Source organism: Equus quagga, chromosome 12 (genome assembly GCF_021613505.1).
Source record: "Equus quagga isolate Etosha38 chromosome 12, UCLA_HA_Equagga_1.0, whole genome shotgun sequence".
NCBI lineage: Eukaryota > Metazoa > Chordata > Mammalia > Perissodactyla > Equidae > Equus > Equus quagga.
Window position 1 is genome coordinate 12,455,336 of NC_060278.1, and position 17,457 is coordinate 12,472,792.

General features: G+C 38.0%; 1 protein-coding gene across 1 annotated transcript in view; it reads right to left on the reverse strand.

Moving 5' to 3' along the window:
- Positions 1-789: 789 nt before the first annotated feature.
- The window catches only part of SPAG6 (sperm associated antigen 6), a 66,336-nt gene continuing 49,668 nt past the window's right edge, over positions 790-17,457 (reverse strand). Inside the window, exons 9-11 of the mRNA XM_046679977.1 lie at positions 10,931-11,047; positions 7,485-7,630; positions 790-1,738 (exon numbers count right to left, since the gene is read on the reverse strand). Of these exons, the coding sequence (XP_046535933.1) occupies positions 1,669-1,738; positions 7,485-7,630; positions 10,931-11,047 (333 nt within the window). The 3' untranslated portion in view covers positions 790-1,668. The remainder of the gene's footprint in view (positions 1,739-7,484; positions 7,631-10,930; positions 11,048-17,457) is intronic.

Here is a 17,457-nt window from a genome sequence, read left to right on the forward strand (position 1 = left end):
TCCAAACACTAAAATTTTATTCCTTGCTTAGTTTAATACTACTTGATAAGTACGAAATGATGTGTGAAGTGAAAAACTTCAAGTACAACATACAATGGCAAGAAATACATAGTAGGAAATTCACCATTCCCATAATATCTGGAGAGGTTTTATCCCAGATAGACAAGTTTCTGTCATTACCAACATGGTCACATAGGAAAAACGGTTTAACGAAGAAAGATGAAACTGCTTTGCTTTTCTCAAATTGTTAAAAAGTTCATAAGAAAAGCTGGGCAGACAGGAAGGGGAGAAAGGAAAGCTACAGAATTGAGAATAAAAATCTCATTTTCTTATGCAATGAATCAAAGAAATTACTGCAAGGAAACAAAATAGGCCTAAGAAAGTATTAAAAAGTCAATTGCAAGCAATCTGAGACTGACATAAGGCAAAAAGAAATGGGACAATCTTGGGTATGGTGACGTTTAAAGAGACGCAACAAAGCTATGTACTGTTAGGAAATGATGACAGATGAATCCAGAAAACATCAAAAATAAATGGGTAGGTTGCTTTTGAGAAAAAAGAAACAAGAGTTTGAGAATGAAAGCTGGCCAGATTGGAAACACTGCGGCCGAGGGTCTCCCTGGTTATCACTCACGTCCTCTCCAGGCCTCCCAGGAGATCACTGTAAGCAATGTCCCTTTAGATCAAAAGACACACATGCCAACTAATCAAGACGCCAAAGTCTAATCACATAGTCCCCAAGGTCAGAAACACGCTAGAAAGGAAAAACGAAAGGGACAATTCTAATGCTGTTTTTATGTAAAATTTTATTGAAACCGCCACTCACCCCCTTTCAGCTAAGTGAAAATGCATATAGAATGTGAGCCTGATGGTATTATTTTCCAATTATTCCTTAAATCCCTGAAAATGTGACTTTTGAAACTTGGGAAAGTGAAGCTAGGACGAGGGCGTACTGAGGACCCATCTGACATGCCTGCTTCCTTGTTTATCCAGGAGCAGTGCTAGACCACGAAACCCTTCAACGAAAACAGGAAGCATGTCTGCAGGAGTATAAAGCTTAATATTGACTTCTACCCTCGCCAGCCCCATGAAAGGTGAGGAATAGTTTAGGTAAGGTGAGAAAAGAGCTTAGAAAACTTGGGATGAAGAAGAGAGCTTCCTAAGTTCTTAGGAAAACCTGACAGGTTACCACGGATTCCATGTGTAGGTTAATGCATTATGTGACCAGCGTCAGATTCTCTTTCAAGTGTCCTGTATTCCTGTTATCAGTTTCCTCTTTCAACTGTTTCCTTCTATATCCTACTATGGAATTTGCAAGGCTAGTTTTCCTTGCCTATGCCTATGAGGAATTGGCCAAAATAACTAAGAATTTTTGAACACCATCTTTCATCTATATCTAATTGGAGGGATATGTGTGTGTGTGGTTTTTAATAGAACAATAACAAATGCCTTAAAACCCTTTAATGTCAAATTCTATGCAAATGACCATGAATAGTTCTTCACATATTCAAGTCACTAATTTTTAAAGTATTACATAAATTTAGAAAATATTATCCAAAGGTATTTCACATTGCAATGTACTGGAATGTACTTAGTTCAAATATTTAAAAAGAGCTTTAACAATTCTTATTCAAAAATAATCTGCTGTGAATTTGAGTATAATTTTGTTTAGTTAGCAAGTGGTTGGTAACTGTCCACTCTCTGCAGAAGGGTCTCTGAATATCCAGGGGAATAATACCTGAAAAAGAAAATTTTCTATTAGATACTTGTAAAAAGATTCAGCACAGAAGGCACAAAAGATTCAACATATTTATCTGAAATAATTCAGTGAGTGAAACCTCAAATACACCCTGAATAATTATGCTCCAGTAATGCTTTGTGTGTAAGGTTAGACAATTGAAAAAGAGAACGCTAGCTCACAAGACTGTGCTAGATAAACAGCAAACATTCAAGGGATGTCAATGCAACAGCAGAGAAGGGGTATTTTCAAAGCAAGGTACTTGAATCCAGTAATAGCATTTTATACAGAGATTTTGTTTTTATTGTGTCAAGTGACTGATGTAGCTTTGATGATCATAGCTAATAGTTTTTTTCACAAGTTAGAAAACACAGTCTATTATTACTAATCAACTCTGCATTCTGATTGCCTCAGGAATTATTCTCAATGTAGGTTTTAATCAGATCTGGTCACCCATAAAAACAAAAATTTCTGGGGGTATAATTCACACTAAAGAACTATTTAATAAATGGTTTACAAGTATTCCAGCATACAAACCTAGGAAATTAATCTTTTTCATTGGTTCTTGGGCATTTATAGTACTATATATTTATAAATTGAACATTTTATAAACGATGTAATATAAAAGTATTAAACACATTGATTAATGCATTGTAGGATGTTCACATACCATGTGAAATATTTACATTCATATAAAAGTATGTCAAATAAAATTTGGCAGACATTCTAGAATAAATGGATAAAAAAAATCTAAGTAAGTGTAGAATGGCTGTAATCACCAAGACAAAAAAGAACAAGTGCTGCAGAGGGTGCGGGGAAGGGCCTCACACTGCGGGGGAGTGCACACTGCTGCAGCCACTGCCGAAAACACTGTGGAGATGCCTCAAAAACTAAAACTAGAAACACCACACGACCCAGCCATCCCACTACTGGGTATCTATCCAAACAACTTGAAATCAGCTATTCAAAGAGACTTATGCACCCCTACGTTCATCGCAGCATCATTCACAACAGCCAAGACATGGAAGCAACCCAAGTGCCCATTGACTGACGATTGGATAAAGATGTGGTGCATATGTATGTATGTATATATATACACACATATATACATACATATACACAATGGAATACCACTCAGCCATAAAAAAGACAAAATCGTCCCATTCACAACCACATAGATGGACCTTGAGAGTATTATGTTAAGTGAAATAACCCAGACAGAAAAAGACAAACACTGTACGATTTCACTCACATGTGGAAGATAAACACACAGACAAGGAGAACTGTTTAGTGGTTACCAGGGGGAAGGGAGTGGGGGGTGGGCACAAAGGGTGAAGGGGCGCATTTATATGGTAACTGACAAATAATAATGTACGACTGAAATTTCACAATGTGATAAACTATCATGACCTGAATTAAAAAAAAATCTAAGTGTAATTTAAAATTTTCCAAGACACTCAAAATAATTAAGCCTCCCAACGTGTTTTCTCCACATAAAACCTAATGTTCAAGACTTGCTTTGTCCTTTGCTAGTTATCTTTATCTATCCTCAGATGCTTGACTTAAAAACTCCTAATTTATATTAGACTAATTTCTTCCACAATTTGTCAAGTTGAGGTGGACGAAACAGAGCCGTATTTTCTCAGCAATGTGCCTACAGGCAGTCATGGTTAACGAGATACCTGCATATGCGCACAAAAAGCTCCCTTAAAGAATGTTTCTCCTCTAAGGGCCTCCTACCCTTGAAAAAATTGTTCTTCAACAGTGGATCTCTTTGAAGGACTCCTACATGGAGCAATTCACATGTGTTTCTCTCTGAGTCATGGATTTTAAAGCAGGCCTCACCTTCCTAGGCCTGATAAATGTGTCAGACACAGGATAGGTACTTTTTCTATAAATAGTAAGAAATAGATTTAGAAAAACCAAAACTTTAAAAATTGTGCTGTTTAATACGGTAGCTGCTTGGCTATTGGCCCCCAGAAATATGACCAGTATGACTGAGGAACTGAACTTTTTATCTTTAATTTTAGTAAAAATTTACAAACTGATAGTTCAGTTGTTAGAAATATTTTAGGTGTGTTTGGACCAACTTGTGAATCTCCATATTCAACTGTAAACTTTACATAATCTAAATACAGATGGAGTATTTCTGATGAGATTTAACATCTGAATCGAGGTGTGCTGGAAGTGAAAGAATACCTACCAGACTCCAAAAACTTAGTATAAAAAGTGTAAAATAGCTCATCAAAGATTTTTACGTTGAAATTATAATACTTGGATATAATAGGCTAACAAAAATATATTACTAAAATTTACCCTGTTTCATTTTACTTTTTTTTTTTAAAGATTTTTTAAATTTTTTTTCCTTTTTCTCCCCAAAGCCCCCCCAGTACATAGTTGTATATTTCTCGTTGTGGGTTCTTCTAGTTGTGGTATGTGGGACGCTGCCTCAGCGTGGTTTGATGAGCAGTGCCATGTCCGAGCCCAGGATTCGAACCAACGAAACACTGGGACGCCTGCAGCGGAGCGCGCGAACTTAACCACTCGGCCACGGGGTCAGCCCCCATTTTATTTTTTTTAATGTGGCTACTAGAAAATTTTAAATAACGTGGCTCACATTATACTTCTATTAGATAGTATTGCTTTAAACAAAGATTCCCAAGAAATCAATTAGGATCTACCAATAATTCTTGAGGCTTCACCTGGCTAATTGCCAAGCTAATTGCCATCGCCATACCTCCCTCCCCAGGGACCTCAGAGATGTCATAATCTCGGGGATTCCCCACGGGGAAGGAACTGTGCTCAGGACTCAGACCCCTCCCCCATCAGCAGAGCATACGTTCAGCACTACCTAACTTCTCATGAACGCACACAGACCTCGGATGATTCTCAGTATAGACCCAAGAGTACGTACATCAAGGTGTCCATTAACTGTGAGCAACCCCACTCCAGGTGGAGTGTGTCTGATGCTAAGGAATTCAAAAGTAGTTTCCCATCAGGAAAAAGCTTGGAGGCCCCACATGAGCAACTCAAGCAATTAAAATCTAACCAGAATAATCTTTAGTTATGTCTTTTCTATTTGCAAAAAATGAAACAAATATTTGTTTGATATGATTTATCATCAAAGCAAATAGTGGAAAAGGATAAGTGGTCCAGTGCTGCTCCCTCGTTTCTGCAGCACTGTTCCACTGTGAAGTCTGACCCACCTGGTCACGTTATTCAACTCAGACAGAAAGAAGAATGAGAAGACGGTGCCTAAAGAGGACAGCAATAGGTGTTTCCTGAACTGAATTCTTCCCACCTGTGAGCCCTTCGGCTAAGCATTATCCCATTTAACCCTGACAGCAACTCCATGAAGAATGAGCTTTGTCCACATTTTACAGATGAGGAAACTGTGCTGAAGAGGGTTAAGTACTATGTCCAAAGTCGCACAGTTAGTAAGTAGTTGGGACTGAGATACCAACTTAGGTCTGTTTGACACCTAAGCCCCAGCTTTTAGCCCTACTCCTCATGAAAGAACCAAAACGACCTCCTAAAAGAACAAGGAATTCCTTTCCTCTGGCTGTTAACCACGCTATCCCAGCTCACCTCTGTATGGACTGTAAAAATATAAGTGAGTTAACCTTATCCTAGACCCATGTAGAATTTGGGTGACCACATTGTTATCATACCAGAAATGTGCCAGATGGAAGACCATGCCTGCCTCCCTCCCCAAATCAGACATTTCCTAAAAGCAACACTCCCCTCACCGCCCCCGCCCCCAGTCCGGTTTGGGCAGAGTTTCAGAATACAAGAGTTCCAAAAATACCTTCTAGCTGGAGTGGCCAGGACTAGAACTTAGGTCTTCTAACATCTCGTCCTGGCCCCTTCCCACTCATCACACCAACTACCTTTGTTAGAAGTTTTTAAAGATTACTAAAATTGGAAGGCACTACGAAATACATGTCTAGGCTAATAACAGCTGAGAGAATGTATGCATTGATAACCTGTCTTATAGAGAATAATTAGTTCTAAAACACTCACCAAGTGATTCTGGAGAACTATACGATGGCAAAAATAAAACCATTTTGAGATTGTCTGTTTTCATTGAAAGACAATATTTCAAAGATTTCTAGAAAACACCATCTTATAGAACCTAATGCTTTAGAGAAATATCAGAAACTTGTCAAAGTTAGACAGCTAACCAGAATTTTTCATGATAATTAGCCAATTTTTGAAATGAAATCCTAAATCACAGAATGTGAGAAATTAAAAATTTACAGTGGTATCATGACAAAGTACCAGATTAAATTCTGAGGTGACAGAGTTTTTGATTTCCCCTGGTGCTCTGTAAAATCATCCTAGAAAGGAGTAGAAAGAAGACTTCTATTCAGGAAAGTCCCTTATCATTGGTTAATTCCAATAGCTCATTCCATTTTGGGGTTCCTTTAGTTTGCCTTTTTTCAATTCTCTATAATTTTATGTTAGAAAATTGCATTGAAAGTTATTTTAAACTTGCATAAAAGTGCATTCTTTCTGAAGGACATATAGTTCATGTATAAAAATTAACTCTATTTTCTCTTCTTGATAAAAGGTTTTCATACTTCCTTCATTTAGTGGTTTCACACATTTTATATGTTATATAAACGTTTTTGGTATATTGTTATATTTGTATATTATATATAGCAGATATATATGTTATTATATACTAGTCCTTTGATATATTTTATACATATTAATATTTCCAAAGCCACCTTATTGGAACTCTAATAGTTTCAATAGTCAAGAAGTTCTCATAAACTTCCAAAGTGCATAAACTTGTACCCCTGGAAGGAATTTAGCAGCAGAATATATGTGAATAGAAAACAAATTTTAATCTTAAAGAAAATTATTTTTGTGCTATTAAAATCAATGTTACCATATGTATTAAAAACCACTGATATTAAATAGGAAGAATAGTTTATATAACTTATATCTTACAAGTTTTATACATTGGAATTTATATTCTCTAATATTAATTAGAGAAAATAAGAAATGAGTGTAGGGTTAGAAAAATATAGATAAGTATGGCCCTTAATTCTGCATGCTTTGTGGGCATTTTTCCGGATTCAGTTGTTTGAATCATTCTACCTTTTCTTAGTAACTTTGCTTGTATTTAGTTCGGGTTTAGCAGTATAGTTCTCCTTTAGGCTCAAAAGGACTGAAGCTTAGGTTTAATGCTATGCAAATCGACCTCATTAAAAAAATTTAATTCTGAAAATAGCTTCCTGCTATATTACTAGAGGCACCTGCATATCATAAACAACTTTATTTAACTTTTTTTAAACATAGATAGTAACTTTCTTTTTGACACTCAACATCCCTTTTCTATTTGTAATACTCCCGTTAACAGAAATGTGAGCTTAAGGCAGAAAAATAATACGCAGGGAACTATGAAAATCAGAATCTATTGGCCCTTTCTAAACGAGGCTCACATTAAAGATTGTTAATTTAATTTGAATTCGGTGTTTATATACTCTTTAGTAAAGCATTTGTTAAATTAGCACAGAAATGTCTCAAATGACATTCCAGCTTGATTTGGAAATGCATGTGTTAATCAGAACACTGCTTAATTTGAGAAAGAAAGATCCAGAGAGAAGTAGATGTACACATTGGTCTGAAGTAGTATTTCCAAGTCCGCATGTTGACACCGTATATATAAAATCTAGACTTGAAAACAGAAGTAGTACATTATAATTTTGAACTTCTCAAAGTCCATTTTTCCCACCTTACTATTTCCTCTGGGTAACAGTTGTTAATACTGTTGATATATTCTTGAAGGAGAGATCCAGGTTCTGCTTTTATCTCTTGAACCTTTTTAAGTCCACCACTTGTTACAAAAAGTCGCCGAGCTTTGCTATCATGTGGCAGCACCTTGAAAAGTGAAGCACGTAAAAATGTCAGCTTTTCTTTTCCAAGTTCGACTATTACTACTGAAAAGCAATAATATATCTGAGGAAATGGAAAAGAGAATTTATGTCCAATGCATGTGTAGCATAATGAGCCCAAATTTGCTGATGATTGGAGGTAAAATGCCGTCTTTTTAGAAACGTATTGACTTTTTATGTCGCGGAGATGGAATAAAGGCGGTGACACGAGCACAGGCAGTGGAGGTCCACTCATACATAGAACAGTGGTCAAGTGGTGTTCCCCCTGTGCCCACAGCCACTCCCGCTCTCTCCTCGACCCACAAAATCAAAGGCAAACCCTTAACAAGGCACAGAAGGCCTCTGTGACCAGCTCTAAATACCTCTCCAGCTTCCCTTCCCACACATCTCTATCCCAAATTTTGTCCAGCAACCTCAGAGGGTGCATGCAGGGCCATTTCTTGCCTTTGTCCATGCTGTTTCCTCTTCCTAGAATGCGCTCCCACCCTCCACACACCTCCTTCCATTTGCTTGGCTAACTCTTGCTCATCTTTTAATATTCAGCTCAGGCGTCACCTCCTTGAAGAAACTTTCTCTGGGCACCCGTACTCTCTTATCCCAGGATGAGATAGGCACTGTTCTTCTCTCATACCATCCATTAAACCCCTATTGCTGCACTGGCCACATAATATTTTAATTATCAGTTTATATGTCTGTCACATACAAATGTCATTGAAGGCAGAAACTAACCATTCATTCATTCATTTTTCTAGCACCCAGTGCCTAATAGATGCTAATAAATGTTTAACGGATGAACAAACATACTAGGAGTGGGCAGAGAAAGGAAATTGAGGAGATGTTAAAGAGAAAGAAGAAAAGTCGGGAAAGTAAAGTGTCAATAAATCCAAGAGAAGATTTTAAGAAACAACCAACGAGGACTAAAAAAGGCACTGGATTTGAGAGTGGGTGTTTGTGTGTTGAGAGGAAAGAGCCAGTGGAGATGAAGAAATTAATTATTCAAGACAACAACAACCAGGCAAGGAAGGTCCTGGAGCGGGGTGAGCTGGCCCATGGGAATTCCGCTCTCTTTCTTGGTCATCCCTACTATTCCCTCTGACAGAAACACCCTTTCTTTCCCCCTCCCCTCTCAATCTAAGGTCAAAACCAGCTTGTTCCACTCGTACTTCCTGCACTGAAGCCCTCTCTGAATACCTCAGACTGCAATCACTCAGTGCTTCTTAAAAAAAAAAGTTTATCGTGAGCCTAGCACATTGAAGTCTTTTCTAATTGTTCTGTCTGGTCCCTGGCTAGATGATAAAGTTCCTTGAAGAAGAACCTCGTCTTATTCTTTTTTGTCTATCCCCCAATGCTTAACAGAGTATATGTAGGCATTTAACAAATCTTTAAAACTACAAAAGGATCTGGCTAGTAAAACGTTACAGATATATTGGTTTTAAATATTTTGTTTGACTTGGAGAGTTTTCATGACCTCCTATCTCTGTCCCCAGCTACATTAAACTAATACCTTTTTACCCTCCATCTTGCTTTCCCATCTCTTTCTTGTGCTCTGGTACTCTTAGATTAGGAAAACACAAAATTCTTCCTGAAGCAAATAGTCCCAAAGGCACATCTATAAGAGTATATGATATGAGATACTGTCTTTAGTTTATTTTATTTTGACTGTTTAACTTGTACAAATTCCACTGATTTATTTTTATTTACTTTAGTGACTTATTTTGAACTTTTTTTTTTTTTGGTGAGGAAGCTTCGCCCTGAGCTAACATCTGTTGCCAATCTTCCTCTTTTTTTTGCTTGAGGAACATTGTCGCTGAGCTAACATCTGTGCCAACCTTCCTCTATTTTGTATGTGGGACACCACCACAGCATGGCTTGATGAGCGGTATGTAGGTCTGTGCTGGGGATCTGAACCCATGAACCCTGGGCCACCAAACTGGAGCATGCAAACTTAACCACTATGCTACTGGGCTGGCCCTATTTTGACCTCTTAATTCAGGTTAGTGTTCATTTTCAGAGAAAGTTCAATAAAATTAGAATATGTCACTCAGTATTCTAAAAGATTAAACTATAAAATGAAACTTTCAGAAATAACGTCAACTATTCATTTTCAAGACTGTCTACAGATGGTCCACCCCGCTCCTTCCTCCTCCTCGCTCTTTGCTGATCAAAGTAGCATTACAACTGACTATTCAAATGAATGTGGCCCTCCGTCCATTCATAACTTTTTAAAATTAACCTTCACCATTTCCATGCTTTATTTCTTGAAAAAAAACAACTTTTTGGTTTTGTGTATGTGTGTGGTTTTGGTTTTGTTTGTTTTTGAGTGCTTGATATGTGCCAGGATTGAACTAAACTTTTTACATATGACATCTCATTTAATCTTTACAATGACCCTATGAAATAGGTACTACTCTTATTATCCCCATTTTATGGGTAATCACACTAAGGTTTAGAGAGGTCAAGACTTTGCTAAAGACATTACAGCTGGTCAATGGACATGCAGGCAGCCCAATCCAGAGCCTGAGCTCAGAGCCGCTCTGGGGTGCTACTGCCAGAGACCCCCTCCTCTTAAATCAAGTCTCCTGAGCACAAGTCAACCAGTTCTGGGTAGTCAGGGCTGCCATGATTGTCAGTGGCTGTGGGACTGCGCCATTCTCCCTCAGCCTTTGCCATCAGAAGCCAGACCCGCTGGTCATGCCCACTTCTAGCAGCTTGACCTTCCACCTTACTACTTTTAATCTGCAATAATCTAAGAAATATGACAGCTACATTTGTTAAAACTGTTCATAAAACAATTCAAGAAACTCCGAATGACTGCCTGAAAGCATCTCCAGTAAAGAACATGAACTTTGTAAAAAATATTTCAGTGGCACAGAAACCTTTTTCCTTTTCTTTGTAAGATCTTTGCAGTGCTCCCAGATGAGTGAGACTAACAGACACTGCGAAATTACTAAAAGTTACTTATCAATATAAAATATCTGTTATGAGGTTCTTACGTGTTGACATACTATTTACTCCCAAAGAACACTAAAAAGGGCTGTAGAGAGGGGCTGTGAGGGAAGGGTGAGGAAGAAGGAGGAAGGAAGTGTGAATTATTTATGGGTGAATTCTATTAACCTATGTTAATTTTATTAACCTACGCTACCTTCCCCGTCAATATAATCAGCGAGAGTTAAGTAGTAAAACCCTGTCGTCATCTTAGGAAGAGAACACTGACCCAACAGAGGGAAGAAGTTAACCACGCATTTTCATTCTCTTCCCCCACGTCCAGGCTGAGAGCACTTCTTACCTTACTGAACTGTCCGACCACGTGCTTCAGAATATTGGGAGGGGCATCATACAGAAATGGCTCGAGGGCTGGTAGATAGGTGCATTTTTGTAGGATACTTTTTATGGCTTTTTTACTCTATTGAAATACAAAGCAAAATGGATACCAAAGTCAGTCATCGATGAAAACCTGACAAAAGTTCATGTCATATGGAATTTGAAAATGAAATCAATTTCCTGGTCTAACCTGCAGTTGTTTCAAATTTTAAACTAGTTGTCATAAAAACTCCTCTATCTTTCATTGGTTTTATCATAGAATACCCTGCCAGTTGTCTTTATGTTAAATTTTAAAATGTACAGTGTATTATTGAGCTCTCAATATACCTATGAGGAAATTAAAATTATAAAGCATAAAACAATAGACATTAAATTAGTATGTATATTTTATTAGTGTAAAAATTTGTACATACGGAACTGTGTACAAACAGGAACGTCCTATTCTTCCCAATCAACAAATATGAGAAAATACTTAGTTTATTGTAGAAAGTCATTATCGAGCATTTTGTGTTCTCCAAAAGGTTTCATGGCCTGTAGGTACGTGGTTAGAAATACTCTGCTGTGTGCATCATTCAGTGAGCTTTGCAGGTATGCTGCTGTAGCTCACGGGGAGAAATGGAAGCAAAGCGGAGGATCTACCCAACTGTGGGGAAAAGCTCCCTGCAACAACAGGGAGTGTTTCACCCACAAGCTAGAGGATAGGGCCCTGCATGGACCTTTCCCACTCTCCCCAGCACTGTGTATTTCACAGTGACACCACGTGGTGCTGCCCTCCTGCCACAAGTGGCTGAAGAAGGGTGCCCTTTGAGTGATGCACATGGCTGCAGCCAGCCCTGAGGCCATGGCTGGTTGTGGTTCTGTATCTTTGTGTTAAAGCCTGCCCCTTTCACTTTGGAAGGCTTCACAATTGGGCTTGTCTAAGCTGTTTCCCACTAGAAATCCGCACCTGCCTGCAGGTGGCTTTGTGCTTCGGTGCATCCTTTCTGCCTGTCCTCTGATCACCTATTCTCTCTCTGAGGCCTTAGCCGACCTAGTCTTCTGGGATCTTGCTACTGAACCTTTAGCAAGGCCTTTGAAATGTCAAGGAGGGTTTTGATTTCCACATCATGAATTTTACAATTGGTAAATGGATTCTGTAAAAACTTTCATCACATTTGTGCCATCTGTAAAGGATCTCTTGAATTTATGGTTTCCCAGAGACCAAGGCTAAGCAGCCTTGTATAACCTCTTATCTCTTGACATATTTGTCCTCAAACATTGCTTTATAAACCAGATAAAATAAAACAAGGAATGTAAGAAATGCAGCCCAACATTTCCCCCATAAGTAATATAACATAAGTTGGAATTAAACTCTTGATTCCCAGCACACCTACTTACACCTTTGTAAACCACCTTAGGCTCACGGTGACCTCAGCAGGCCAACTCTAACTTAACTGCTGTTGGTGACAAGGTCTCCTAACAGCGTAGCAGAGATCACATTCACTGTACCATGCAGACAGCCTTACTCTGATTCTAAAAGTTCCAACTAGGCAATGTACTGTTGAGTTGTTAATCAAGAACTCCAGAAAGGAGTCTAATGACACTAGAAATTCACTGAACTTTACTCTCCTTAGTCAAAAAATACACTCAGTTTACAACCACTGTATACTTCTAGATAGGAATGTACGTCATGATTGATAATCAGTGGTATTATCCAGCATGAAGGAAACATTAGTACATTAGTTAAGATTTTGTTTACTTGTCAATTTCTGGACTTAAGTTTTTTTCATTGGCACCTGAGCTAACATCTGTTGCCAATCTTTTTTTTCTCCTTCTCCCCAAAGCCCCCCAGTACACAGTTATATATTCTAGCTGTGAGTGCCTCTGGCTGTGCTGTGTGGAATTCCACCTCAGCATGGCTGATGAGTGGTGCCATGTCTGCGCCCAGGATCTGAACCGGTGAAACCCCAGGCCGCCGAAGCAGAGCGCACGAACTTAACCACTCGGCCTCAAGGACTGGCCCTCTGGACTTAAGACTTTTTAACCACTCTATCGAGATACAATTTATATACCATAAATTCACTCACCTTAAGTGCACAATTCAATGGATTTTTAGTAAATTTACAGAGTTGTGCTACCATCACCACAATCTAATTTTAGAACATTTTCATCATCCCCAAAAGAAACTTCATGCCCATTTGTAGTCACTCCCTATTCCCTCTCCCCACTCCCCGCCAACAGCCCCACGCAACTACTAATCTACTTTCTGTCTCTATAAACTTGACTCTTCTGGACAATTCATATAAGTAGAATCATATAGTATGTGAACTTTTGAGTCTGGCCCCTCTCACTAAATACGTTTTTGAGGTTCATCCATGTTATAGCATGTATCAGTACTTTGTTCCTTGTATTGTCAAATAGTATTCCATTACACGGATTTACCACATTTTGTTTATCCATTCACCAGTCGATGGACATTTGGGTTGTTTCCGCTTTTGGCTCTTATGAATAATGCTGCTGTGAAGATTCATATATAAGTCTTTGCGTAGAAAAATGTTTTCATCTCTCTTGGGACAATACCTGGGAGTGGAGTTGTTGGGTGATCATGGTAAGTTTAACATTTTGAGAAACCACCAAACTGTGTTTCAACATAACTGCAACATTTACACTCCCAATAATAATGTAAAAAGATTCAAGATTCTCCACATGATGGTCAGCACTTGTTATTATCCATCATAGTAATTATAGGCATTCTGGTAGGTGTGAAGTACTATCTCATTATGGTTTTAATTTGCTTTTCCCTAATGACTAATAATGTTGAACATCTTTTCAAGTGCTGATTGGCCATTTATATATCTTATTTGGTGAAATGTCTATTTAAAGCTTTAGCCCAATGTGGATTGGATTATTTGTCTTATTTTTGAATTGTAACAGTTCTTTATATATTTTTGAATACAAGTCCTTTCTCAAATGTGTGATTTGAAAATGTTTTTTCCAAGTCTATGGCTTGTCTTTTCATTTTCTTAATGGTGTCCTTTGAAGCATACAAGTTTTTAATTTTGATGAAACCCTATTTATCAATGTTTTATCACTTGTGCTTTAGGTGTCATATCTAAGAACTCAATGCCTACTCCAAGGTTACAAAGATTTACTCCTATGTTTTATCTAAGAGTTTTATAGTCTTAACTCTTATATTTAGATCTATGATCCATTTTGAGTTAATTCTGCTGTATGGTATGAAATAAGCATCCAAATTAATGTTTTTGTATGAGGGTATAATAATTGTCCCACTTCCATTTGTTGAAAAGACTTGCTCTATCCTTTTCACGTTAAATAGCCTTTGCACCTTTGTGAAAAATCAGTTGACCATAAAAGGGTCTATTTCAGATTCTCAATTACATTGATATGTATTGCATGTCTTTCTGTAAGCAAATACCACACTATCTTGATTACTATAGCTTTGCAGTAAGTTTTGAAATTGTGCAGTGTAAGTCCTTCTTCTTTTTCAAGATTGTTTTGGCTAGTCTGGGTCCTTTGCATATTCATGTGAATTTTAAAGATTTTATTTTTTCTTTTTCTCCCAAAGCCCCCCAGTACATAGCTGCATATTTTTAGTTGTGGGTCCTTCTAGTTGTGGCATGTGGGACACCGCCTCAGCGTGGCTTGATGAGTGGTGCCATGCCCGCGCCCAGGATTTGAACTGCTGAAAGCCTGGGCCGCCGAAGCGGAGCGCACCAACTTAACTACTCAGCCACGGGGCAGGCCCTCTATGTGAATTTTAGGATCAGCTTCTCAATTTGGGGGGTGGGAAGCCAGCTAGGATCTTGATAGAGATTGTGTTGACTATACAGATCTACTTAGGAAGTACTGCCATCTTAACAATATTGAGTCTTCCAATCCAAGAACATGGAATGTCTCTCCATTTTGTCAGATTTTCCTTAAATTTTTTCAGCACTGTTTTGTAGTTTTCAGTGTACAAGTCTTATACTTCTTTTGTTAAACTTATTCCTAAGTATTTTATTCTTTTTGATGCTATTGTGAGTGAAACTACTGTCTTAATTTCATATTTAAATTGCTTATTACTAGCATATGGAATACAACTGGTTTTTACATATTGACCCTACATCCTGTGACTTTGTTGAACTCTTACTAGTTCTAGTATTTGTGTACATGTGGATTCCTTAGGATTTTCTACATACAAGATCATGTTATACGTTGGGTTTAAGATTTGTTAGCCTTTAGAAAATATGCCTTATCTTTGGTTATTTATGGCTGTGAGCAAAATAAAATAGCTCCTACAATTTCATACTGTGAATTGTACAGAAATTATATGGGGTCAACAAACTTTTATTTACTTAATTCAGTAAATCAATATCTTAGTTTGAACTAATGAATAACAGATTATGAATTTTGCTAACTGTCACTGCATTTAGTAGCTAGTGTTTCTCCTTAGACATACAAAATACATGATGATGTCAGAGAAGGGGTCATAGGTTTACTGCTGTTTATTTAGGGCAACTTGAGTTTGAGCCTGATTTTCCTATGAATTAGCATAGCATCTATAGTTTTACATTCATTCATTTTTCTGTCATTTCTAAAAACTGACTCTGTCCACACTGATCAAAACTGTTGTTGTTGTAAAAACCACAGTGAGTGACTAGCAGCACTATTTTCTCCCTCTTAACAACACACATAAGAATAATACTAAAATTTACAAAATATAACTGTCAATACTATACAAACACTTGAAACCGCTCCAATTGTTTTTCACAGAAAATTAAAGAAATAACAAAAATTATTCAACGTTGCTTTCCTTAATAGATGACCTTTAATGAAAACTGCTTAAAATGAAAAGTGTTTATTACTCAAAAGTTAATTTGGTTCTGAAAGCATTCTGGCCCGAAGAGTTGTGCAGTCAGGTATTGCTTATGATGAGGATATGTTCTGAGAAATGCTTTGTTAGGCAATTTTGTCACTGTGTGAACAACACAGCCAGATGGGATAGCCTACCACACACCGGGGCAATATGGGGTAGCTATTGCTTCCAGGCTGCAAACCTGCACAGCGTGTGACTGGACCGAATAATGGAGGCAACTGGAACACAGGGCTAAGTATTTATGTATCTAAACATATCTAAACAGAAAAGGTACAGTAAGAATACAGTAGAGAAGATAAAAAATGGTGCACCTACGTAGGGCACTGACCATGAATGGCGCTCGCAGGACTGGAACTTGCTCTGAGTGAGTCAGTGAGTGAGTGGTGAGTGAACGTGAAGGCCGAGGGCGCTACTGGACACTGCTGCAGACTTTACATACACGGCACACTTAGGAGAGACTAAATTTATAGTGTATCTTTGTCTTTTTTATCTTTCTTCAATAATAAATTAACCTTAGCTTACTGTAACTTTTTTTACTTCATGAACTTTTATATTTTTTAAAAGTTTTTCATTCTTTTGTAATAACATTTAACTTAAAACACAAATACATTGCACAGCTGTACGAAAATTCTTTCTTATTTTATATCCTTATTCTACAAATTTCTTTTTTTTTTTTTGAGGAAGACTGGCCCTGAGCTAACATCCATGCCCATCTTCCTCTATTTTTTTTGTGGGACATCTGCCACAGCATGGCTTGACAAGCGGTGCGTAGGCTGGCACCCGGGATCCAAACTGGCAAACCCCGGGCCGCCAAGGCAGAGCACACGAACTTAACTACTGGGCCACTGGGCAGGCCCCAACTTTTTTCTATTTTTAAACTTTCTATTTTTTATCTTTTTACTTTTTCTTTTAAGATTTTTTATTTTATTTATTCATTTTGGTGAGGAAGATCAGCCCTGTGATAACATCTGTGGCACTCTTCCCCTATTTTATATATGGGATGCTGCCACAGCATGGCCTGATAAGCAGTGTGTAGGTCTGCACCCAGGATCTGAACCTGCAAACCTCAGGCTGCCAAAGCAGAGTGCAGGAACTTTTAACCACTACGCCAGTGGGTCGGCCCCTATTTTTTACTTTTTAAACTTTTTTCTTAAAAACTAAGACACAAACACACACATTAGCCTAGGCCTACAAGAGTCAGGATCATCAATACCACTGTCTTCTACCTGCACATCTTGTCCCACTGGAAGGTCTTCAGAGGCAATAACACGCATGCGGTTGTCATCTCCTATAATAACATGACTTCTTCTGGAACACCTCCTGAAGGACCTGTCTGAGTCTCTTGTTGAGGAGGTGTCACTCTTTTCAGAAATATGACCATGCTGGTTTGCCTAGTATGTTTCTTTTTTTCATCATATATTTGCTTGTAAGCACATAATGCCCCATTCCTCTCCAGTATGTACTACACATAATTGTATGTGCTATACTTTTATACAACTGGTAGCACCATAGGTTTGTTTACACCAGCATCACCACAAACGTGTGAGCAATGTGTTGTGCTATGACATTACGACAGCAATAGGAATTTTTCAGCTCCATTATAATCTTAATGGGACCACTATCATATATGCAGTCCA